Source organism: Microcaecilia unicolor, chromosome 4, assembly GCF_901765095.1.
Source record: "Microcaecilia unicolor chromosome 4, aMicUni1.1, whole genome shotgun sequence".
NCBI classification, from domain to species: domain Eukaryota; kingdom Metazoa; phylum Chordata; class Amphibia; order Gymnophiona; family Siphonopidae; genus Microcaecilia; species Microcaecilia unicolor.
This window is the reverse complement of record NC_044034.1, coordinates 216,835,975-216,862,162: the sequence shown is the minus strand read 5'-3', so window position 1 is coordinate 216,862,162 and position 26,188 is coordinate 216,835,975. Positions and strand designations below refer to the sequence as shown.

Here is a 26,188-nt window from a genome sequence, read left to right as displayed (position 1 = left end):
TACTGACTGCTTGAGTACATCAGATTATTTTTAAATTGATAATCAAGTTCATATCTGATATAGGCAGAGGACCTGTCTAGAAAGATGCAGTGAAGGCTGCGGGATTACATTTTGTTTGCCAGTGGATGCAGGTAACTTTTGTTTATTTCATGGATCTGGGATAACAGTTAAGTAAAATACAAAGACCCAATTCCACACTGTTTATTTCTGTGCTGTCATGGCTTTTCAATTGCTGAGAACTGTACTGGGTACATATTTCTGTGAGTCAGCATTATTCTTCCTGAAACAGCAAGACCTTAGTGGGGAAACTAGCACCCTATAGCATCAACATTAGAGCAGCACTACTTAGCTGGAGCTAAGTCTGACTGGCTAGCTTCCATTTTCTAGTACTGTGTAATATTGCACACTAGTAAAAAAAAAAAAAAAGGCCCGTTTCCGAGAAAATGAAACGGGCTCTAGCAAGGTTTTCGTCGATTCTCCTGTCTCCCCTGCCCCTGGTGCCACGCCCCCCCAGAGTCCGTCACCCACCCCACCCAGGTCGTCACTGCCACCGCAGCTCCCCTCTCTCCGTCCGGCCACCCACCCAACAGACCTGCCGAAACAGAAAGAGATGATTTTAAGAAGCAAGGCGGCACCGCAGGCAGGCAGCAGGCGTTGGCTGTACACTCTGAAGCCGCTCCTCCTCTCACCTGTGACGTCGGTGCGCTCCTCCGGGTTACACAGCAGGGGCATTGACGTCAGGCTAGAGGGGGCGCGGCTTCAGAATGTACAGCGAATGCCTGCTGGCTGCCTGCGGTGCCGTCTTGCTTCTTAAAATCATCTGTTTCTGTTTCTGCAGGTCTGTTGGGTGGGTGGGCGTTCGGAGACGGTGGAGCGGCGGCAGCGACGTCCTGGGTGGGTGTGGAAGGGGGGTGCAGTGGCTGTGGAGTCATCGCGGGGGTGGAGCGGTGACTGCCTCTGGGGGAGCGTGGCAGTAGGGGCGGGGAGAGAGGAGAATTGCGGGGTGGCTGGAGGCACTTGTGCAGGTCTGCTGGGTGAGTGGGCGGTTGGAGAGGGGAACCGGCACTCGGTGTTGTGACCTGAGGGGGGGGGGGCATTTTTGCAGGTTTTTTTTTGTTTTGTTTTTGTATCGGACGGAGGGGGGGTAGCAGTGGTGAGCAGGGGGGTGAGATGGGATTTGCTCAGTGTCAGTGCTCCGCCCTCGATGTCATCACGTTGTGACGCAAGGGCAGGGCCAACACTCATCGGTGAAACCCAAATTTGGGTTTCACCACCATGCAGTTAGAACGTTGGGAGTTGTGGAGGCTCATGAGTGAGTGGTGCATGAGTGAGAGTGAGTGGTGCTGACAGCCTAGCCTACCAACAGTACAGGGCTTCAGTGTTTCCCTGCCACAGAGTGAGCTTCAGAACGTTGGAGGTGAGAATTATTTATATAGATTGTGTAGAACACATTTTTGCAAAGTTTGACAGTGTTGTGAACTTCATGTTTCTAAGCAATGGTTCTCAGGTCTGTACCCTCCTGTGCAATGTAGGCTTGCTCTGAAAAGTCTGGTCAGCAGGGATACGCCTTCAGTTTTCTAGTGTGCCTTAAAATGTTAGTACGTGTTAAGTTGATTTAAGACACACTAATGAATTAATATACGTTAAATAAAGTAGTGCACACTAAATTGCAATAATATTAATTAAAAATTGTGTGAGATACTAGAAAAATATGCCAAAAGAAAAGTTCAGAAAAAAAATTAAGTAATTGAATTGTTTGCCTATGCATGCCCCTACTAGTCAGACAGTTTGAGCCAGTTTATTTTCTCTCTAAGCATCTACAATAATTGATGACAATAGAAAAATGCTAGCAGGAATGATGCTTTCTGAGTAAGCTAGTAACAGACTTATCTTTCCATTTGCCAGGCTCATCCGAGACAATTCATGCTTTGTGTGTGTGTAAGCAAGGAGAGATGGGGAGAGAGCTGCAATGTCTTATCAGTTTTTAGTTCAGAGCTTTTAATTATAAATGAAAAGGAACTAAGCTCCTCTTGGGCCTCAAATGCTTCTTTTTTTTTTCTTAATGTTTTCTGTCTTCTGAAATGGGAAAAAATATTTCTGGAACTATTCCCCCACTATTCTTGGAATGCCAGTAGGATTGCCAACTGGGTCAGTTATTTTGCTCATGGTCAACTGATCCATTCCTGGCTTTGTTCCACTACATGGATGAAGGTCTAATGTATTTCCCTAAGAAAAGCATGGCTACAACTCTACATGCTGTGGGATTTAACCAGGGCTGGCATCATCACTCTGTCAAGCAAAAATAGAACCAGCCAGGCAATCCTAATTGCTATCTATACAAACCTCTTGCTCTGAGGAGAAGGTTCAAGTCCTTCTCAAGAATGAAGGGGAGGAATATGTAGAAGCTGATACAAGGATAAAGCGGAATTACTTAACAAATATTTCTAATCTGTGTTCACAGATGAAGACCCGAGAGTAGGACCGCAGAAGACAAACAGAAAATAGGAATGAAAGTGTGGCAGACCTTGCACAATTTTCAGATGTCTGTGATGAGCTAGGCAAACTAAAGATAGACAAAAAGATGGAGCCAGATATGATAAATCTGAGAATATTGAAGAAACTTAAGTTTTGGCAGCTCCACTGTCTGGCTGTATCAATGCTTCTTTAGAGTCTGCAGTGGTCCCGGAGAACTGGAGAAGGATGAATATGGTCCCTCTCCACAAAAGTGAAAGTAAGGAGGCCTTTGGGTACTATAGGCCAGTTAACCTGACCTCTGTGGTAAGTAAATTAATGGAAACACTTCTAAGACAGAGGATATTAAGGTTTCTTGACTCCTGGGTTACAGGACCTGAGGCAACATGGTTTTGCTAGCAGTAGGCCTTGTCAGACAAATCTGACTACTTTCTTTGGGTGATAAGACAGTTGGAATGAGGGAGAATTCAATTCAATTCTTGTATTCTGCTAATATCCCCTTTCCAGGGTTCAGTACGGTTTACATTCTAGGTGAGACAAAAGCAGATAGTGTTAGTGTGAGGTATGAGAAACATTAGAGAGCACTGGTGTAATGCATGAGACTAAAAACATTAAAGGAAAGGATAATGGATGATACTAGAAGTAGAAGTCATGATGGATTATTAAGAAGCAGTCTTTGGGAAGAGAGAGATTTTTAGCCTCTTCCTGAAGTTGAGGTAGCTACATAAGTACATAAGTAATGCCATATTGGGAAAAGACCAAAGGCCCATCAAGCCCAGCATCCTGTCCCCGACAGCGGCCAATCCAGGTCAAGGGCACCTGGCAGCTTCCCAAACGTACAAACATTCTATACATGTTATTCCCGAAATTGTGGAATTTTCCAAGTCCATTTAGTGCGGTCTATGGACTTGTCCTTTAGGAAACCGTCCAAACCCTTTTTAAACTCTGCCAAGCTAACTGCCTTAACCACATTCTCTGGCAACGAATTCCAGAGTTTAATTACGTGTTGGGTGAAGAAAGGTTTTCTCCTATTTGTTTTAAATGTGCTACACTGTAGTTTCATCGCATGCCCCCTAGTCCTAATATTTTTGGAAAGCGTGAACAGACGCTCCACATCCACGTGTTCCACTCCACTCATTATTTTATATACCTCTATCATGTCTCCCCTCAGCCGTCTCTTCTCCAAGCTGAAAAGCCCTAGCCTCCTTAGTCTTTCTTCATAGGGAAGTCGTCCCATCTCCGCTATCATTTTAGTCGCCATTTGCTGCACTTTTTCTAATTCTATTATATCTTTCTTGAGATGCGACGACCAGAATTGAACACAATACTCAAGGTGCGGTCGCACCATGGAGCGATACAACAGCATTATAACATCCTCACACCTGTTTTCTATACCTTTCCTAATAATACCCAACATTCTATTCGCTTTCCTAGCCGCAGCAGCACACTGAGCAGAAGGTTTCAGTGTATTATCGACGATGACACCCAGATCCCTTTCTTGTTTTGTAACTCCTAGCGTTTTCTGTTCTGATGGGAATAGGTAGAGAATTTCATATTTTGACTGCAAGTACGGGGAATAGAGAGCTGAAAATCTTCTGATTTTGAATTGTCTTTTGAAATGGTGATGCTAGCATTAGTTGTTGTTTCAGTCTGTTAGGCTGGACCAGGTATAGTGAAGTGGCCTTGGTCAGCAGTTCAGAGGTAAAGCCCTGTATTATTTGAAAAACTAAGCAAGCAGCTTTGAACCTGAGTCTTTCTGCTATGGGAAGCCAGTGCAGTTTGTTTAGATGAGTTTGAAACACTAATATATGCTGTTCTTAGATGTTAGCAAAGCCTTTGACACAGTTTCACATAAGTAACTTACAAACTGAGTGCTCTTGCTATGACTCTGGTGACTGACTGGGTTAGATACTGGTTGAGTGAAGGGTGACAGAGCTTAGTGGTAAATGGAATTAATTCTGAGGAAAGGAACATTTACCAGTGGTGTGCCACAAAGATCAGTTCTTGGTCCAGTTCTTTTAAACATTTTTGTGATATCGCAGAGGGCTCTCTGGTAAGGTTTGCCTGTTTATGGATGATATCAAAATCTGAAATAAGGTAGACACCTCTGATGGTGTGGATAAGATAAGGAAATATTTAGTGAGGCTTGAAGAATGGTATGGAATTTGGCAACTAAATTTTACTGCAAAAACCCAAGGAAGTGGTACAGTATAGGGGGTGAAGTACATCTGTGCTTGAAAGAAGAGTGGGACTTGGGTGTGATCCTTTCTGATGATTTTGTAGTGGCCAGTAGGTAGAAAAAGTGTTGACAAAAGCCAGAAGGATGGGTGCATAAAAAGGAATGGCCAGCAGAGAAAAGGTGATAATGCCTCTTTATAAGTGTCAAAGACCACATTTAGAGTACTATGTGTAATTCTAGAGATCAGAATTTCAAGATATAAATAGGATGGAGTTGGTCCAGAGTGCAGCTAATAAAATGATCAGTGCTCTTTGTCATAAAGCATATGGGGACAGACTTAAAGATCTCATTCTTTAAAAGAAAGACAGGCGAGGGGAGATATGATATATCTTTTAATGCCTCCATGGCATAAATACACAGGAAAACTCAAAAATCCAAATTAATGTAGAGCAAAGAACATCAATATAATCAATTTAGCAAATCTTGCTATAAAATACTAACAGTAACCCCAGGGATAAATAGTTCTTAAATTAGAATAAAAGAAAACCTCAGTAGCCCAGAGAGCCTGCATAGTTGGCTTTCCTCTGCATTGGCAGTTATCATAGGTTTTAATCAAACACTCTGGAAACAAACCTCAGCGGAAAACAACTCCACAGGAGAAAAAAACGGCTGAGACCAAAACACCAGAGTGAACAACTTGGAAAAGATCGCTAGGGTTAGTGTTAGATTCAAAACGAACAAATAACTGAAATAGTGCCAAAAAATAGCTGCATATGTATGAGGAAAAAAAACTACTCATCTTCTCCACTCGGGTGGTATCGCGACTTCGCCAAGGTTGCTAGAAGTCATCCATCAAATACATCTCACTGAGTAGTTCCTCCGTAGCGCCGACATCTCCCCGGTGCTACAGAGAAACTACTCAGTGAGATGCATTTGTTTGTAGGTAGACTTTAGGAGCCCTTTTTACTAAGGAGCGCTAACAGATTTAGTGTGCACTAACAAATTAGTGTGCGTTAAATGCCTTGCAGCCCATAAGTATGTAATGGGCTGTGTGATATTCATAAGTGATTTTGGTTTGTTTTAGTTGCATATAACATGCGGAGGTTTTCATTCTTATTTATTCTCGAGTCTTAATATGAATGGTCTTTGTCTGGTGGCTATTGTATGTTAGTATAGATATTTTAAAAATTTGTATCTGTAGATTGATACTACTATTAAGATAATTTACACAAACATTGTAGATATGTATTTATATAAATATTTCCTTAGATTACTCCTGAGTCAATCCACTTTTACCTTCATCTTATGTCCCCTCATTCCAGAGCTACCTTTCAGTTGAAAAAGACTTGCCTCTTGTGCATTTATGTGGATGAAAAAGAAGAGCTGACCATACATAATAACAGACTTTATGCATTACTTTATGCTTCCAGGTTCTACTTCAGGGGCAATTAATTACTATGAACATACATATACATACATACAGGGATGAATTCTATATATGGCGCCAAAAAAGAACAATTCTATAAATTGCACCTAAAGTTAGGCATGGTTTTTAGAATCACAGCTAACTGTTGGTGTGGCCTATTTGCACCAACTGAAACGTGGTGCAAATGTACATGCCTAAATTAGGCACATATCCCCTCTCATTCTATAACACCTCCGTTCCACCCATGACCCTCCCATTTCCATGCCTCCTTTTTTAACTTGCCCATAAAATTTAGGCATGGATCCTGTTCATAAATTTACATGAATATATTTCAATTAAATCTAATTGGTGCCAATAATTGGTTAAAAAGCCAATTATCACTGCTAATTAGCTCATTCAATTAAACAGCACGTGCAGATGGGTTGCATGCCCAAATTTGCTCACACAATTTTTAGCAACTTTTATAAAATTCAGGGGACAGTATTTGTATAAATTAGCTTCAAAACAGTATCAATCAAAATTACATCAAAATCATATGGTCTGTATCTGCCATCATTTTCTATACAGTAATCAAAAAAAGAAAAAAGCTCTCAAAATAGCTATGGCACAGAAAAAAGTACTTGAATCTATCCCACTAAAGATTCTGTGGAGTGTATCTGTTCTAATTTTGAAAATACAACAAGGGAAAAGCTCAGAATTCCCCAACCTCCAGCCTATATATATATATATATATATATATAAGGCTTCACACTGAGAGCTGTATATATAGGCTGGAGGTTGGGGAATTCTGAGGCTTTTCCCTTGTTGTATTTTCAAAATTAGAACAGATACACTCCACAGAATCTTTAGTGGGATAGATTCAAGTACTTTTTTCTGTGCCATAGCTATTTTGAGAGCTTTTTTCTTTTTTTGATTACTTGGTAGTATTGCTCCTTTCTCTTTTGTGATATATTATCATTTTCTATACATACATATATTGTCCTGGTTTTCCTTGTCAAGCCTTCTCATGATATTTGAAGGCATATTTTAGAAAGAACATTCAAATTGGAACAGACACATCCAGGTTGGAACATGTTAAGTTCAGGTAGTATTTTAGAAAAGGATCTGCTGACATAGGGGCCTTTTTACTAAGCTGCAGTAAGAGGAGCACTGCGCTAGCAGCAGTGGCCATTTTTTGCCCTGCGCCAGGGCTCTTTTTACCACAGTGGGTAAAAAAGCCAAAACTAGAAATGTCCATGTGGTAAGTTCACACTTGCCAAGCTGCCATTTCGGGGAGGATCACTTACTGCCACCCATTGAGGTGGGCAGTAGGGGATTCCATGCTAACCTGGCAGTAACCCTCTGTGGAAATATCTTTACAATATTTCCACTAGTGCCAAAATAGCGTGCATTGGGGGTAGAACTACTGCTGTCACCCACATTGGGCCAGTGGTAGTTCCGGGTTGCCACGCAACAACCCTTTATTAAAAGGGCCCCATAGAGCCTTTTCTACAATATATGCGGGAATGGACAACTATATGCTGGCTACATACGATGACAGCACCCATTTTACAAGTGTCAACATCTAAAATATCATCAGAGCTAATGCAGTGTTTCAGGATTTGTTTGGGTGTGTCAGAGACTAGAGACTTACAGCTGAACCACAGAAACTAGACACGTGTTTGTGCTGGCACACACACATATATGTTTGCCATTTTACTACTACTACTACTTAACATTTCTAGAGTGCTACTAGGGTTACGCAGCGCTGTACAATTTAACAGAGAAGGACAGTCCCTGCTCAAAGGAGCTTACAATCTAAAGGACAAAATGTCAAGTTGGGGCAGTCTAGATTTTAAAAACCTACATGTCTGTTTCTCCAAGGTGTCACAGAGCTTGATATCAGTTACCATCATCACTTTTTTATGGGGGAAACCAAGGAATCTCAAGTCCTTTATTTTAGTTAAAAATGTGTCGAATTGTAATTCCTATTGAGTTGAGGGGCTGATGATGCTGGTGAGGGCTGGGGACAGCTGTGGGTTCTTGAGATGTATGTTTTGTTTATATAAATGTTATATAATTCATTAAAACATTAAAAGCTAGAACATGAAAGAATAAAAGTAGCAGTCCAGTACAGAATCAGTGGGTATATGTTGGATATTATCTCCAGTCAGGTTGTGTTTCTGGCCTGGTGACTTGCCTTTTTCTTTTTTTTTTTTTTTTTTTAACATTTACTGCAAAATGGATTTGAACAAAGACCTACAGAGGTGAGACATCTCCTAAAACCAGCAAAAGTCATGTGGCGAAGTGTCGAGTGATGTATGTGTCAAACCAGGGTAGTATATATGTATATATCTTTTGGTTTAATTTCCTTTGGTTTTACTCGCTATGGGTATTCGATAGTTATGTTATTCCTCTATGGATATTAATTTCATAATTTACTCCACTGTTTGACAATTGAGAAGCATTTTATTGGGCTATATTATTTTTATGTTTAGTGTTTTTAAGTGTGTATATGTTCTTTGCATGCATTTATTAAAGTTAAACTTTTTTAGTTGTTTTATATAATTTTTTAACATTGAAAATGTATATTTGTATGTGTCTTGTCTGTTTCATTTTACTCATTTTTATTGATATCAGTTAGATGATATTGTTATTTTTAGACTCCTGAAGCAGACCTTTGTGGCTGAAACACAGCTCGTGTCAAGTCATTGGATGTTTTAATAAACCTCTCACATTTCCAACATCGTTTAGCTGCCACCATTTTATGTCACCTTGGCTGTGTTTGGTGCTTCTAGTTTCTGAACAATCAGAAAAAGTCATTTTTCCCACTGATTTTCTCCTGTTTCTGACTTGTTAATCACTGAAGTTCCTGAAAAAAATTAAAATAAAATAATGAAGTGTGGTGGGTGTCCGCCATGTTGTAGTGACCTTCTGATATTGCTGCATTAGGTACTCCTTGTAGCTCTTTGCACCTGTGACGTAGGATGGTAGGGAAGGAAAAGAAGCTGTCATGTTGCAGAGATGAAGATTTAGCAGTACTGGCATATGCTGCTCTAACAATAGCTACATAGCAGATGATGATGTCATCGGGCATTGTCAAATCAATCGTGCCATTGTCTACCACCATGCATTATTGGAATAAGCATGGATGATATCAATGTTGTCTCTCTTCTTGGATCTGAGTGAGGACATCTCAGGCTTTTTAGAGTATGCTGGAAATTTCCAGTTTTGATTGATAAGAATGAAGTGTATTGGTATCTCTGCCTCAAAAATGGCACCCCTGTCAAAAACGCAAAGACCTGAGAAGAGCAAACATAAAAAACAACAGGGGTTTACATTTATTTTAGTTGACAGTGGCCATGGTTTCAGTTAGGCCAATATTTAGTCAACAAAATGTCAACAGAGCACTTATGCTGCATTTTCTGGCAATGGAAAATCTTCATTGTGCAGTATATTATGATGCTGTGGGGCTCATTATCAAAGCACTTAGACTTACAAAGTTGTGAGTCTAAGTGCCTTAAAAATATGCTTCTATGCAATCTATGTTTGTGTCCAAGGTTCAATAGCTTGCAGAAGGTAGGACTAGACTTTAAATCTCCAGCTTTGCTTCTAACACGATTTGTTCTTTCTCCTTTTCATTGCAGGGCTTGTGAAGTTGGGGGTTCACTGTGTAACATGCCAAAAGGTTGCAATCAAGATTGTGAACAGGGAGAAACTCAGTGAGTCTGTACTAATGAAGGTAATGTTCTAATGGGAGATTAAAAAGGAATAGAGAAAGTTCTTGGCCTTGTGGCTTGTGCTCAATGCAAAATTAATATCTTTAATTATGTTTAACAAGCATGTCTCTGTGTAAGGAAAGTGCTGTGCATAATTATTTCAAGAGGACTGGGATTAAAGGGATGTAGAATACATGTGTTCAATTGCATAGTAACATAGTACATGATGGCAGATAAAGACCTGCATGGCCCATCGAGTCTGTTCAATCATTATCAAATCATTATTGAACCAACATCCAATAGTAGTAGTATAACACTTTATTTGTTAAGTTCCACTTAACAATGTCTTCCCAGCCCCCATTGAGATATACAGGATCTGCACTCATACGGTTTGAATGTGGTATAAAATACACATATTTGCTCCTGATCTGTCCTTGCCATTTTCAGGGCTCAGAATCTGCCCTGCACTGGCGATCCTTCCCAGCTACTGAAGTTGATGTTGAAACGAACTCCCACCCATCCAGATCTGTCTTGTCAAATACGGGACACAGACTATAAGTCCATCCAGCATTGGCTTCACCTCCCTGCTGCTGGAGCTGCCATTGAAGCACTGCTCCTGCCCATCATAAATTAACTTATAGCTGCTGTTGTTTTGTTTTGATACTCTACTTTTTCTGTTAAGGAATCATTTGTATCTCTCCCACAATTCTGTCACTGTTTTTATCTTTACCACCCAGAAGGGTATTCCAGGCATCCACCACCCTCTTTGTGAAAAACTGTTTCCTAAAGTTGATATATAATCCATTCTGAACTGATTGGTTGGGCAGAATATAAAAGATTTGAATTAAATTAAATTATTCCTAAGTCTACCACCCCACAACCTCAAATTATGCCATCTAGTTTTACTTGCTTCTCTGTCTCTGGGAAAGATTTGTTTTTGTATTAAAGTCTTTCAGGTATTCATATGTCTGTATCATAGGCTAAGCCTCCCCAGCCGCAGCGGATGGTTGGATCAGCTGTTTTTTTCCGAGTCGGGAGCCCAAGAGTAGACCAGTCCTGAGTCTGACTTGTCTTCTTTGCAGACAGTGCTGCCGCCATTGGCGTCGACTCCAAGGGTGCTGGGGGTGCTCGAGCAACCCCAATATTGCACCCACCGGAAGTCATGACTCTGTCTACCCCCTCTCTTCCTCCCTCCCTCCGGCACAGCAGTCTTCAGCCTTTCTGTGCTCCTGGCAGCGGTAGCGACGTTTACACGCTGCCTTCGGCTCTGCCCTGGAAGCCTTCGCTTCAAGTTCCTGTTCCCGCATAGGTGGGAACAGGAACTTGAAGAGAAGGCTTCCGGGGCAGAACGAAGGCAGCGTGTAGACATCGCTACCACTGCCAGGAGCACAGAAAGGCTGAAGACTGCTGCACTGGAGGGAGGAAGAGAGGGGGTAAACGGAGTCAAGATCTCCGTTTGGGGGGCTTGCACGATCTTGGACCTCGTGGGGGCGGGGGCTCTCGGGAGGCAGCAGAGGGAAGATGGATGGGACTGGGAAGGGTGGGGAGCAGAGGGAAGGAGCAGGAGATGGATGGGACTGGGAGGGGTGGGGAGCAGAGGGAAGGAGCAGGAGATGGATGGGACTGGGAGGGGTGGGGAGCAGAGGGAAGGAGCAGGAGATGGATGGGACTGGGAGAGGAGGGGAGCAGAGGGAAGGAGCAGGAGATGGATGGGACTGAGAGGGGTGGGGAGCAGATGGAAGGAGCAGGAGATGGATGGGACTGGGAGAGGTCAGGCACAGCAGAGGGAAGGAACAGAAGATGGATGGGACGGAGGGATGGTGAGCAGAGGGAAGGAACAGAAGATGGATGGGACTGGGAGAGGCCAGGCATAGCAGAGAGAAGGAGCAGGAGATGGATGGGACCGGGAGGGGTGGGGAGCAGAGGGAAGGAGCAGAAGATGGATGGGACTGGGAGGGATGGTGAGCAGAGGAAAGGAACAGAAGATGGATGGGACTGGGAGAGGTCAGGCATAATGTAACATGGGGTTAAGGAAAGAAGAAAAAAAACAAAGTGGTAAAATGGGGATTTACTTGTGCTGGTGAACATTCCGCCAGTCAGCAATGTAGCTTAGAATTTTGAGAAGGGTTTTGGAATGGGAAGCTAAGGAGGGGTTACCTGGGAGACGGGGCTGGCTGGCAGTTGCAGGGAGGTTCTGGCAACTGAAGAGAGTGGATGTGCTGTTTGATGTGGGACAGGCAGTGTGGAATTGAAGGAAATTAAAGGTTTTAAGAAGTGAGTTTGGCTGGCAGTGAAAGTATTGAGGTGAGAGTGATAGTAAAAGTGAGATTGAGAAAGTGAGATTTGGGACTTTTGTGTGAATGTAGAGTGAATGGTTCCCTCAAGTTTCAGCGGGGTGAGTTTAGATGTCGGTCATGACTACTAACAACAGATATTCTGAGCACACCCATCTTCGCTGAAATTCAGGGGGTCCATTACAATAGCAGAGGGAAGGAGCAAGAAATGGATGGTACTGGGAGGGGTGGGGAGCAGAGGGAAGGAGCAGGAGATGGATTGGACTGGGAGAGGAGGGGAGCAGAGGGAAGGAGCAGGAGATGGATGGGACTGGGAGGGGTGGGGAGCAGAGGGAAGATGGATGGGACTGGGAGGGGTGGGGAGCAGAGGGAAGGAGCATGAGATGGATGGGACTGGGAGGGGTGGGGAGCAGAGGGAAGGAGCAGGAGATGGATTGGACTGGGAGAGGAGGGGAGCAGAGGGAAGGAGCAGGAGATGGATGGGACTGGGAGAGGAGGGAGCAGAGGGAAGGAGCAGGAGATGGATGGGACTGGGAGAGGTGGGGAGCAGAGGGAAGGAGCAGGAGATGGATGGGACTGGGAGGGGTGGGGAGCAGAGGGAAGGAGCAAGAGATGGATGGGACTGGGAGAGGAGGTGAGCAGAGGGAAGGAGCAGGAGATGGATGGGACTGGGAGGGGTGGGGAGCACAGGGAAGGAGCAAAAGATGGATGGTACTGAGAGGGTGGGGAGCAGAAGGAAGGAGCAGGAGATGGATGGTGTCAGCAATCGTTGTCTAGGGTTGTTCCCGGGGTCCAGTTCACAGAGGCAGTGAGTTCGTAGAGACAGTAGGTTCCCAAAGAATACACAATCCACACGAGTTTGGATATATAAAGTATATTATATTTGCAGATATGTATAGGCTCACAGCACTTAGTACAGGTAACTGGTACAGGGCTGTATCTGTGTGTGTTTAGGGAGAGAAAAAAAGAATAGGGTGTTTGTTCAGAGGAAGCCTTGGGGTTGGGCTGCAAGAGGTATATATGTGTGCAGAGAGAAAGGAAGTGAGAGAAGCTGCCAGCCCCCAGAGCCCTGTGCTCTGGGGCTCAAGATGGTGGTGGGCAGAGGGAAAGAAAGAGAGAGAAGTGCAAGCAGAGCTCTATGCTCTGCTGCCCAGAGAAAGACAGAGAGAGACATAGTGTCCTGGACAGAGAGAAGTGCCCCGAGCACCATGTGCTCTCCTTTATACCTCCAGAACAGAAAGAGATCAAAAACTTATCTTCCTTCCCAGCCAAACTCCAGTGTACCTTCTCTGAAGTCAGGAAAGGTGACCAATTTCACAGTTTCTCCTGTTTGAAGTCCCAAGTTATGGGAGCCTCTCTGTCTGGCCTCCTTTGTTCTCAAAGAGAGCTCTGCTCCCAGATGGAACAAAAGATATGTCAATCAGGAGTAATTAAACACAGGGCTAGAAGGCAGCTCAACACCATTTGGTCCATGTCATCCTCAGATTCCTGAGGGAGGGGGGAGTTCTCAGAGGTCAGAAGCTGGTTTAATAATAATCTAAGTATGTCAAGCTGGTTTCATATTAATATAAGTATGTCCAACAATAATTTTGACCTCCAGCAATCCTGACAGATGGGACTGGGAGGGGTGGGGAGCAGAGGGAAGGAGCAGGAGATGGATGGGACTGGGAGAGGTCAGGCACAGCAGAGGGAAGGAGCAGAAGATGGTCAAAGCCAGTAGGTAGATGAATACTAAGGACTAAAGAGTGAGAGAAAAGTGTGTGGGTGAGTGTGGAGGGGGGGGGGGGGGGGGCGTAAAATGAAAGATCAGTACCAGACAGATGCAGAGAAGGACAGTGAGAAGACAAGAGAAGGGCGAAGAAATGGAAAAGTCAACCTGGAAAAGAATTTAGGAGAATATTGATACATGGAAAGTGGAAAGGAGACTGGGACCAGACCAACTAGAAAAATAGAATGCTCAGACAACAAAAGTAGGAAAGAAAACATTCTTTGTATTTAATGCTTTTTAAGGACTAAGATGTGCCTGCTTTGTGAAATGTACATGTTTTTTCTATTGTATTTTGCAGAGTACAGGAGAAAATAATTTCTGTTTCTCTTTTACCAGTATTTGCACTGCTTACAGATAGGGTTACCATACGTCCGGATTTCCCCGGACATGTCCTCTTTTTGAGGGGGGCGTCCGTCGGATTTTGCCCCCGCCCACGTTTGTCCGGATTTCTGGACAAACGTGGGCGCGGGTGCGGGCAGGCGCGTGCGTGCGGTGGGCGTGTGGGCGGACGATCGGCGCGTGGTCTCCCGTCCCCTCCCCTCCCCTTCCTTACCATGTTCCCTGGTGGTCTAGTGACGTCTTCGGGGCAGGAAAGAGCCCCCTCTTTCCTGCCCGGAGCGCTGCCTCCCCTGTCTATCATCCTTCTCGGTCTGGCTGGGGATTCAAAATGGCCGCCGAGAGTTGAACTCTCGCGAGGCCGCTTCAACTCTCGGTGGCCATTTTGAATCCCCAGCCATACCGAGGAGGATGCAGCAGGCAAGGGCAGGCAGCGCTCCGGGCAGGAAAGAGGGGGCTCTTTCCTGCCCCGAAGAGAAGACGCTACTAGACCACCAGGGCTAGACAGTAAGTGAGGGGGGGGTATGTGATGGGGGGGAGGGGACTATGTGACGGGGGGGGGGAATAGGGGCGGAACCCGGACCTGAAGGGGGCGTGGCAGGGGCGGGGCATGAGGCGGGGTGGGGTAGGGGGCGTGACATGTGTCCTCTTTTTCAGAGGACACAAAATGGTAACCCTACTTACAGAGTCTGGCTTTCTTAAAGAGATCTGTATTTCAGTTTTTGTGGGCATGTTTTTTGTGGTTCCCTATTTTACGTAAGTACATAAGTAATGCCATACTGGGAAAAGACCAAGGGTCCATCGAGCCCAGCATCCTGTCCACGACAGCGGCCAATCCAGGCCAAGGGCACCTGGCAAGCTTCCCAAACGTACAAACATTCTATACATGTTATTCCTGGAATTTTGGATTTTTCCAAGTCCGTTTAGTAGCGGTTTATGGACTTGTCCTTTAGGAAACCGTCCAACCCCTTTTTAAACTCTGCTAAGCTAACCGCCTTCACTACTTTCTCCGGCAACGAATTCCAGAGTTTAATTACACGTTGGGTGAAGAAACATTTTCTCCGATTTGTTTTAAATTTACTACACTGTAGTTTCATCGCATGCCCCCTAGTCCTAGTATTTTTGGAAAGCGTGAACAGACGCTTCACATCCACCTGTTCCACTCCACTCATTATTTTATATACCTCTATCATGTCTCCCCTCAGCCGTCTCTTCTCCAAGCTGTATAGCCCTAGCCTCCTTAGTCTTTCTTCATAGGGAAGTCGTCCCATCCCCGCTATCATTTTAGTCGCCCTTCGCTGCACCTTTTCCAATTCTACTATATCTTTCTTGAGATGCGGCGACCAGAATTGAACACAATACTCAAGGTGCGGTCGCACCATGGAGCGATACAACGGCATTATAACATCCTCACACCTGTTTTCCATACCTTTCCTAATAATACCCAACATTCTATTCGCTTTCTTAGCCGCAGCAGCACACTGAGCAGAAGGTTTCAGTGTGTTATCGACGACGACACCCAGATCCCTTTCTTGGTCCGTAACTCCTAACGTGGAACCTTGCATGACGTAGCTATAATTCGGGTTCTTTTTTCCCACATGCATCACCTTGCACTTGCTCACATTAAACATCATCTGCCATTTAGCCGCCCAGTCTCCCATGAGGGTCTGTCCCTGTTCTGCATATGTGACTGACGTGACGGATTCTGCTAGCATGTAGTGTTTGTGTAGGAATGTGTAACAGTCCAGCTTGTTGCAGTTTTCCAGTAGCAGGTATATTGGTGCTCTAGGGTCTGATCATCTTGGGCTGGCTGGGTGGTGTTACTGAACCCCCCTTTTTTTTCTCCACTCTATATGCTGAAAGATTCACATTTAACTGTGGGTGATAACTTGGTCCTGTATCCTGTTTTATACACAGGTAGTGTATAATTTATGGTACAGTAAGGTTCTGAGTGTGTTTTTGCACAAAGTTGTGCATAGTGTTTTGCTATTGAGCGATTGTGGTTAGTATATGCTTTGAGCAACCACTTTATGCTTTGACATATGATACATATCTAATATGTAAATTTAATAAAAAGGTATTAATTGTGACTTTTTTATTTATTTATTTTTCTGTGTGTTATCAGACAATTATGGATTTAAGCTCCACCCCTGGCCCCACCCCCTAACCCCGCCCCCTTTAGCCTCCCCAAACAGTTGGGCCACCGACCGCCTATGGTCTGTATCATATCTCCTCTACCCCTTCTTTCTTCTAGGGTGTACATATTCAGGTATTCAAGTTTTCTCATACATCTCTTGGCATAATTGTGATATCATTTTTGTCACCTTCCTCTGGACCATTTCAAGTCATGTTACGTCCTTAGCAAGATATGGCCTCCAGAACACAATATTCCAAGTGGGGCCTTACCAATGACTTGTACAAGTGCTTTAACACCTCCCTTTTTCTTCATTATTTATAGGATTTTGTCATTCTATTTTGAAGTAAGGTTTTTCTAGTAAACCTCTGATGTGTCTCTCTGGTGTGTATTTGAATGGTGGTACAGTACATCAAATTATGAAACTAAACCTTTTACACACAGATTTTTCTGTGCAAACCTTGACCAGATTTTCCAAGCAAAAGTATTCACAAGCTTTGTTTTAAAAATTGCCCCAGGGAAACCATGCACACCTGAATTTTTAGGGTTAATGTATGTTTATGCACTCAAATGTTCAAAAATGTATGCATAAGTGCAAAAGCTCCTCTAACTTCACTGTTGGAAATGCCTCAGCTCAGTCTGGGGAAGCCTATACACATGCAACACATAACTTTACCCTCATACTGCTGGCATCACATTTTGGGAAAGCTCAAGTGTGTTCCCGGCCATTGGAAATCTTAGAACTGCTCTGTTAATCCATGAATTCTGCTGTGCGCACATAAGGGAGTGACAATCCTGTGGTATTTTCAGTACTCAGAGATTGGGAGTTCTTCTATAAGAGAGCAATGCTAACTTTCTTAGCGTCCCTCTGGACCGGCTCAGAATGTGACTGATGGGTTGTGTACGCCTTCCAGCAGGTGGAGACTCAGAAAAAAAACTGTGACTCTAGAGAGCCAAAAAGAGCACTTGCCGGCTAGAGAAAGATCCAGTAATCTCAGTCTCCAGCAGGTGGAAGGTGGTGAGCCCTTCAGTCTCTGTATTTCTATTTCTGTCTGTTGGTTAAAGCACTGGCGTACCGAGGGTGGGGGCGGACCGCCCCGGGTGCTAACCAATGGGGGGGTGTTCTAAAATTTCTACCTTCTGTACTCCGGCGCTCCGCTGCTCCGCTGTCAGTTTCGACTTCCCCTGGGCCCTAATGCTGCACCGGTGCGCGTCTTACACCTCTGCGGCTCCGGCTCAGGCTGACTTGTCTCCTCCCAGCGGCCCCGAGTCTCTCCCTCCATCTCAGTTGAGTCCAAAATGAGTCCCGCCCATCTAACGTCATGACGCCAGACGCCTTCCTCGTTCGCGTTCCTCCCCCTGCGGCACCCTGTGCGCCAGTGCACCTTGGCCTTCCTGCTGCAGTTGTGCAGTAACGTCTCTCGGTGTTTGGCTCCTCCGCTCCTGACCTGCATAGAGTGAGTTGCTTTGAGACTAAAGGACAGCTGAGTGTCCAAAATAATTCCAAGCACAGCAGTAGTGGTTTCTTTGATTGAAATTGATGTACCAGCTATTGGGGAGCTGAGAGGGGTGCTCACAGGGGAGAAGGGGATTGGGGAGGGTGGGGAGCTCAGAGGGGTTCTCAGAGGGGAGAAGGGGATTGGGGAGCTCAGAGGGGTGCTCAGAGGGGAGAAGGGGTCTGAAGCTGGAACTGGGGTCTGACAAGGGGGCAGGAGGGAAAATGGGTCCATGCCTGGGGCAGGTTGGGAGAATGGGTCTGGGGCTGAAAAGGGGGGATGCAAGGCATGTGGTGGATGAAGAGGGCTGGAACTGGGGGCTGAAAAGAGGGGGCAGAGAGAGAGGGGACAGACCCTGGATGGAAGGGGGGAGCATGAAGGAGGGCAGACCCTGGATGGATGGGAGAGGGAGGGAACACGGATTGAAGGGGCAGAGAGAAAGGGCAGATGGTGGGTGAAAGGGGGAGAGAGAAAGAGGGCAGACTGGGGCAAATGGTGGATGGAAGGGACAGAGATAGAGGGCAGATGTGGATGTAAGAGAGAGAGGGCAGATGGTGGATCGAAGGGGCAGAAAGAGGGCAGATGTGGATGGAAGGGAGAGAGAGGGCAGACAGTGCATGGAAGGGGCAGAGAGAGAGGGCAGACAGTGCATGGAAGGGACATTAGAGAGGGCAGACAGTGGATGGCAGAGAGAGAGTGAAGACAGATGCTGGATGGAAGGGAGACAGTGAAAAGAAGATGAGGAAAGCAGAAACCAGAGACAACAAACTGTAAATAAAATATATATTTTTATTTTTTTGCTTTAGGATATAGTATTGTAGCTGTGTTAATAAATGTTTATAAATAGAACATGTAAATAAGGTAATCTTTTTAGTGGACTAATTTTAATACATTTTGACTTAACTTTCAGAGAACAAAACCCCCTTCCTCAGGTCAGGATAGGATACTGTAACAGCACTATATTGTATTGTCCTGAGGAAGGAGATTTTTGGCCTCTGAAAGCTAAATGTATTAGTCCAATAAAATGGTATTATTTTATTTTCTATATTTGTTTTATTTCTGTTTGTTAATTTGTAAAGTGGTGATTGGTATTTGTTAGTTTTTTCAAATTTACATCTTCTGTCTATATATTTTGCATAGTACTAGGGGACATTTTCTGTTTCTGTGGTGTTGCATTGTATGCAGAGTCTGGAATCGGGGGTTCAGTTTAATTTTTGTCTAAATAGAAAGTTTATGGTTACTTATTCTATAGTGGATTAGGGTGTATCTGTGTTTGTGAAAAAGACATGGCTTTCAGCAGGACCGCCGAGAGCCAGAGCCAGGCCCGGGACAAGGCCGCCCCCGGGCCCCCCCACCCCACCCCACTCGAGGTCATCGTCGCCGCCGGGGCCCTCCCCTCCACCCGCTACCGGGCCCTGAACTAACCTTAAACGCCTCCTTCCTTTCCTTTCACCACCTTTGCAGCAGGCAGCAGCAGGGCAGACCTCTCCTTCCTTCCGTGCTCCACTCTCGCGGACGTTACGTCAGGTGAGGGCGGGACACGGAAGGAAGGAGTGGCCTGCCCTGCTGCTGCTTGCCACGAAGGTGGTGAAAGGAAAGGAAGGAGGCGTTTAAGGTTAGTTAGTTAGTTCGGGAGCGACGGCAGGCGGGGCCTGACTGCGGTGGCGCCGGGCCCCCTCCAGAGGCCCGGGCCCGGGGACTTTTGTCCCCCCCTCTCGGCGGCCCTGGCTTTCAGTTGGCATTGACTGTGCAGGATCAACAATCTGTACTAATCTGTTTTTGTTTTACACTAGGTGAATTGATGTTCTAGTGCTCACTGTAGTGTTTAAGATGCTTTCCTTTTCCTTGTGTGACTAGTAGAAATTACTGCTTATGGTATGCTAGAATTGCTCTATAGGTCCTGAGTGTTTTGTATTCTCGGTATGCCTAGTACTGGATTTTTTTTTTTTTTGGGGGGGGGGGGGGGGCGTTAAAAAATGACCAGCCCCGGGTGTCAACTACCCTAGGTATGTCACTGGGTTAAAGTATACTTTGTCTCTCTTTTGGTTTGCTTGTCTATGCATTTTAAAAGGAAAAAAAAACCCTGCTTTGTGGAGGCTGAGGCCCGTGGGGGTCTCTGTGAGCCTCGGGGGTGCCACACTTGGAAGGCCGAGTCCCTCCCCCCTTTACTTCCCGATTGATGTGGATGCTAGTTAGTACTTGCTGCTAGCATTTTTTTTTCTGCTTTTAAAAGCAGTACACATTGACCTCAAGCTCCTCAAAGGGGAAACTGTGCAGGTGGGGAGAGGCAGCTGCTGTTTAAAAAACAAAACAAAACCTAAGGTTCAAGCCTCCCGGTCTGCTGGTCGGCAGAGCCTTCTTTGGGCACTTTCATTAAGCAGGGCAGCTCCTTCACGTCAGAGCGATCAGCTGTTTAGAAATCAGCTGTTTTTTGTGGTTTTGCTTCCTTCCCGATGTCGGAGAAATTTCGCCGTTGTGCTGTCTGTCAGCGGTGGGGGCTAGGTGCGGCGGGGGTCTGTTGTTACTGCACTGCTGTGGAAAATCAGAGTGCAGCAGTTGCTGGTCCGTCGGTTGCGGGGGGGGGGGGGGGGGCGATTCCGTCGTTTTGCTGGCGGTCGTCTCTCCCACTCCCCTGGTGCCAATTTTGGCGGGAAACGCCGCCATTTTAGATGCCACGCCGTCCCCTGCTCCTCAGGCCTCTCCTGCTGCTGGCCCTGTCCCTGTCTTGCAAAATTCTTTTTTCTCAGCGGGCGAAGGAGGGTTTCCTCCGGAATTCGTGGTACAGATGTACCGGGCTTTTCTATTACATAAAACTGTGCCTGTGGACCCTCCTGGGAGGAGGTCTCTTTGTGGGGTCTCTATGCCTCAGAATTGAGTTAGGCTCTCGGAGGAAGCTGAGCAGGATCTGTTTTATGCTCATGACCAGGAGGACATGCCCTCTTTGGAGGAGGAGGGGGCATATTTTCCTGATGAGTAGTTTGCGGAGGAGTTTGAGCAGTCCGCAGAAAGTGAAGAATCTCTTCCTGTGGGAGAGGATCCTTCAGTAGTAAGGATTTTCCACACGGATGATCTTCAGAAGCTTATTTCTCAGGTTGCTTCTACTTTGCGATTTGATGATCAGGATCTTCAAATATCGGAGCCCAGAAAGGTCGATTTGCTGGTCAAGGGTATTCGCAGAGTAGGTAAGTCACTTCCTATGCATCAGGATATTAGGGATATTATTCAGGCTCAGTGGGAGTTTCCTGATTCTGCCTTTAGGCTGGCTAGGTCCATGGGCAGGCTTTAACCCGTTCCTGATTCAGGTAAAGTCCTTTTACGCTCTCCTGTGGTGGACGCGGTAGTTTCCGCGGTTACCAAGCGCAACACTGTCCCGGTGGATGGTGGTACGGCTCTGCGAGATCCCCAGGATCGCAGGATTGATTCCTTGTTAAAGAATACCTTTGATGTGTCGGCTCTGGCAGTGCAGGCTGCAATTTGTGGCTCCCTGGTAGCAAGAGCTTGTTTCCGCTGGTCTGAGAAGGTGTTGGATCGTTCTTTGGATGATCTTTCTGTTATTGATAATGAAGTAGCTAAGCTGGAAATGGGTTCAGCTTTTTTTAGCAGATGCTCTGTATGATTTGCTTTGGTCTTCTTCTAAGTCTATGGCTCTTTCGGTTGTGGCTCGGTGTACGCTTTGGCTGCGTGGTTGGTCGGCGGATGCAACCTCTAAGTCTAAACTTAGTAAATTTCCCTTTAAGGGATCTTTTCTTTTTTGTGAAGAATTGGACAAGCTGGTGAATAGCTTGGGTGAGGCTAAGGTTCCTAGGTTGCCGGAGGATTGTCCGAGAGGGTCTGGTCGTGGCAATTTCTCAGCTCGTGGTAGAGGCCGACATTGTCATTGTTTTCGTTCAGGCAGAGTTTTTCAGGGGCAACGCTCCAGATTTTTCCAAAGGTCTCAGTCCTTTCGAGGAGGTCATAGGGGGAGGTCCAGAGGCAGGGAATTCTCTGTCCCCCTCCTCCCATCCTCAGCAATGAAGATGTACGGGCCCAGCCTCTACTTCAGGTGGGTGCTCGGTTGGTGCAATTTCAAGAGAGGTGGGCCCAGATTACTTCAGACTAGTGGGTGTTAAAGGTTATTCGAGAAGGGTACGCATTAGAATTTGCTCATCCTTTGACAGATGCTTTCCTTGTATCTCCTTGCCATTCTCGCATCAAGGCCACAGCCGTCAGAGATACTCTCCGAAGACTTCTGCTCCTTCGGGCTATTTGTCCTGTTCCTTCGGCGGAAGAGGGTCAAGGCCGTTACTCCATTTATTTTCTAGTGCCCAAGAAATAGGGTTCTTTCCGTCTGATTTTGGATCTCAAGACAGTCAGTCGAGCCCTCAAGGTGCCCTCTTTTTGGATGGAGATTTTGCGGTCCGTCATTGTTGCAGTCAGGCCTGGGGAATTCCTGACTTCTCTTGATCTTACAGAAGCCTATTTCCACATTCCTATTCGTCCTGCGCATCAACGTTTCCTGTTCTTTGCGGTGCTAGGTCAGCACTTTCAGTTTCGGGCCCTTCCTTTCTGTCTTGCGACTGCTCCTCGTACATTTACCAAGGTCATGGTCGTTGTAGCGGTGGCTCTCAGAATGGAAGGCATTCTAGTGCATCCTTACCTAGACGATTGGTTGATCCGGGCAAAATCTTACCACAAGAGTGTTCAGGTTACAGCTCGGGTGGTCGAATTCTTGCAGTCCCTAGGTTGGGTAGTCAATGTGCAGAAGAGCTGTCTTCAGCCTTCCCAGTTGATAGAGTATCTGGAAGTCCGGTTCAGCACGAGGCAGGGTTGCGTGTTTCTGCCGTCGGCCAGGGTCCTCAAGTTGCAGACTCAGATCTGTCTCTTCTAATTCGACACCATCGGCAAGGGACTATCTACAAGTTTTAGGCTCCATGGCGGGGGCGATAGAGGCAGTGCCCTGGGCCAGGGCGCACATATGTCCTCTTCAGAGGTCGCTTCTGTCAAGATGGTCGTCGCAGAAGGATTCCCTTCATCAAAGATTGCCACTTTTGCTTCAAGTGAAGACCAGTCTCCGATGGTGGCTTCGAGAGGCCAATTTGACAAAAGGTATGCCTCTAGATCAACCCAGCTGGACTGTAGTGACAACAGATGCCAGTCTCCGCAGCTGGGGAGCTCACTGTCAGGGACAGTTTGCTCAAGGTCTCTGGTCTCTTCAGGAGGCATTATTTTCAGTCAACCTCTTAGAGACCAGAGTTTTCTGCATCTTCTGAGAGGCCGAGCAGTGCGAGTAATGTCGGACAATGCCACAGCGGTAGCATATATCAATTTGCAAGGGGGGACGAGGAGTCTGCCGTTGGAACGGGAGGCGTTGTTATTGCTTCAATGGGCAGAAGTCCATCTGGTGGCTCTGTCAGCGGCATTTAGCAGGGATCCTAAATGTTCAAGCAGATTTTCTAAGTCGTCACATGCTCGATCCCAGCAAGTGGTCGCTAAGTGACGTGGTGTTTCAGCTGCTGGTCGATCATTGAGGATCTCCCTTGATGGATCTGTTTGCCTCAGCAACCAATGCAAAGCGTCGTCTCTTTTTCAGTCGTCGCAAGGACCCCAAAGTGCAAGGCGTGGACGCTTTTCTTCAGCCTTGGCCAGTCAGTCTAGTGTATGCTTTTCCTCCATGGCCTCTGATAGGGCATCTTCTTGTTTGCTGCCTCCAGAAGTTGCCCTTTCAAGCCCCTACGGACCAAATTGACTCGTTTTGAGCGGCTGAAGCATAGCACTTTGAAAGACCTCACCCTGAAGGTGGTTTGTTGTGGTGGCTATTCATTCTGCTGATTACATTTCAGAACATCAGGCCTTCCCTTCCATTGACCCATATAGGGGAAAGGACAAGGTCCTTCCTCTATGTAGGGGTCTAATCAGGTACTTGGAACTAATTAGCATATTCTGGAAACTGAATAGGTTGGTTGTTTTAATCAGTGATACTCATAAAAGCGGCATCTAAGTCATCTATTGCTCTTTCGGGGTGTCAGGTCTTATGACAGGAGTGGAGGAGTGGCCTAATGGTTAGTGCAGTGGGCTTTGGTCCTGGCAATCTGGGTTTGATTCTCACTGCAGCTCCTTGTGACCTGGGGCAAATCACTTAACCCTCCATTGCCCTAGGTACCAAACTTAGATGTGAGCCTAGGGACAGAGAAAGTACCTGCATAAAATGTGTACAGCGCTGCATACTTCTAGTAGTGCTATAGAAATTATTAGTAGTAGTAGGGTTAATTCTACTAGAATTAACTTGGAAGACTGAGGAGACTACTGCTAATGGGAAGGAGCTTTCTTGTTCTGAGCTTTACACATTGTGAGCTCTTGGAGACCTGTGCCATCTTGGCACCATCTGACAATGTCACCTGACTATGTCCTAGATTTCTTACTTCTGAACATGAGTCTAACTTATAAATGAAAATGCACATTAAGAAAGTTGTTAAAGCAGTATTTTTTAATTACATGTTTTCTTGTTTGAAACCTTTATTATCATGTCATATGATTTTAAGTCTTTTGTATGATCAATGAATTTTTTCCACTTCTTAATTATTATAATTTAAAATACTGTGGTTTGCCTGGGACTATGATTAAGTCCTTGCAGTTGGCCTAAAAGGCTGTAGCTTAGCTTGTGTCTGAATGCAAGAAGTTCTAACATTTACATCTTGTTTATGTCTCTTGTACTGGTGTGTTCAGTAGCAAAGTTATTTTAAATTAGAGTCATTACTTTTTAAGACTTTCAAGGGCCTTGATCCAATTTGTTTTGACAATTGCTTTGATGCTTTATTTGCCAACTAAGAACCTTTGATTAGCTGGTCAGGGTCCGTTGACTGTTCTTTTTTACACAACTGGCTTGATGGAATTATGTTCATTCCCATTTTGTATTTGATTCCTTGACTTTGTTTCATTGGATACTATTTCTTATGAGTGTTAACTGCCTAAAATAATAGATGGGAAGTGCATAAGTCTGTTAATAAATCTACTGTGTACAGAAAATATTTGTTAGTCTCCTCCAATCTCCAGCATTTTTTAGGAATCTTCAGGCTACTACTTATCATTTCTGAAGCGATACTAGACGTATGCAGCGCTGTACACTTGAACATGAAGAGACAGTCCCTGCTCGACAGAGCTTACAATCTAATTAGGACAGACAAACAGGACAAACAAGAGATAAGGGAATATTAAAGTGAGGATGATAAAATAAGGGTTCTGAACAAGTTAATAAGGGTTAGGAGGTAAAAGTAGCATCAAAAAGGTGTGCTTTTAGCTTAGATTTGAAGACTGCCAGAGATGGAGCTTGACGTACCAGCTCAGGAAGTCTATTCTAGGCATATGGTGCAGCAAGATAAAAGGAACGCAGTCTGGAGTTAGCAGTGGAGGAGAAGGGTGCAGATAAGAGAGATTTACCCAGTGAGCGGAGTTCCCGTGGAGGAATGTAGGGAGAGATGAGAGCGGAGAGGTACTGAGGAGCTGCAGAGTGAATGCACTTATAGGCTAGTGTCCCTTGCACTCTCTCCACCACTGTTTCACCTCTCTTCTTACCCATTATATTATCCAAGTCTGTCAATGAGGCTGTCTCTTCCTATAATACTATTCTCTCCTCTGCTCTGAACACTCACTCCTCCCATCTCCCTTTATGTAAGTCATACCAAACTCCAGCCTTGGCTGACTTTCAGAGTCTTCTACCTACATTCCTGTGCCTGCTCTACTGAGCACCTTTGGCTAAAATCCCATGTCCATGATGGCTTCATACATTTCATATTCTTGCTGTCCTCCTTCCAGTCTGCTCTTGCACTTGGTGAAACAGGACTACTACATCCACTTGTCAAATTCTCTTGGCTTCAACCCATGCCTTCTGTTTGCCATACTGAACTCCCTCCTCAAAGTACCTCCACCTCCCCAGATTATGGCTGAATACTTCCATGACAAAGTTCACAAGATTAACCTTGAGTTCTCCACCTAGTCACCTCTGTCGCCCCTTCCTCCACTTCATTCTCACAATCAACCTTCAACCCCTGCCACCTTTTCTTCATTCTATAACATCACTGAAGAGGAAACTACAAATCTTCTTTCCTCCTCCAAACTCACTACTTGTTCATCTGATTCCATTCCTCCCCATCTATTCAGCTCTATCTTTCCTACTGTCATTCCTTCTATTTGTCACATCCTCAGTCTATCACTTTCCACTGCAACTGTTCCTGATGCCTTCAAACATGCTGTGGTTACATCACACCTCAAAAAATCTTCACTAGACCATAGCTCCCCATTCCAATTATCATCCCTCCTTCCCTTCTTATCCAAGCTACTTGAATGTGCTTTCACTGACATTGTCTTGACTTTGTCATCTCAAGTTATTCTTTATCAACTACAATTTGGCTT

At 45.3% G+C, this 26,188-nt stretch overlaps 1 protein-coding gene across 1 annotated transcript in view; it reads left to right on the top strand.

Moving 5' to 3' along the window:
• Positions 1 to 26,188, top strand: part of BRSK2 (BR serine/threonine kinase 2) — a 900,270-nt gene that overhangs the window by 450,582 nt on the left and 423,500 nt on the right. Inside the window, 1 exon segment of the mRNA XM_030202457.1 lies at positions 9,704 to 9,798. Coding sequence (XP_030058317.1) covers positions 9,704 to 9,798 — 95 coding nt within the window.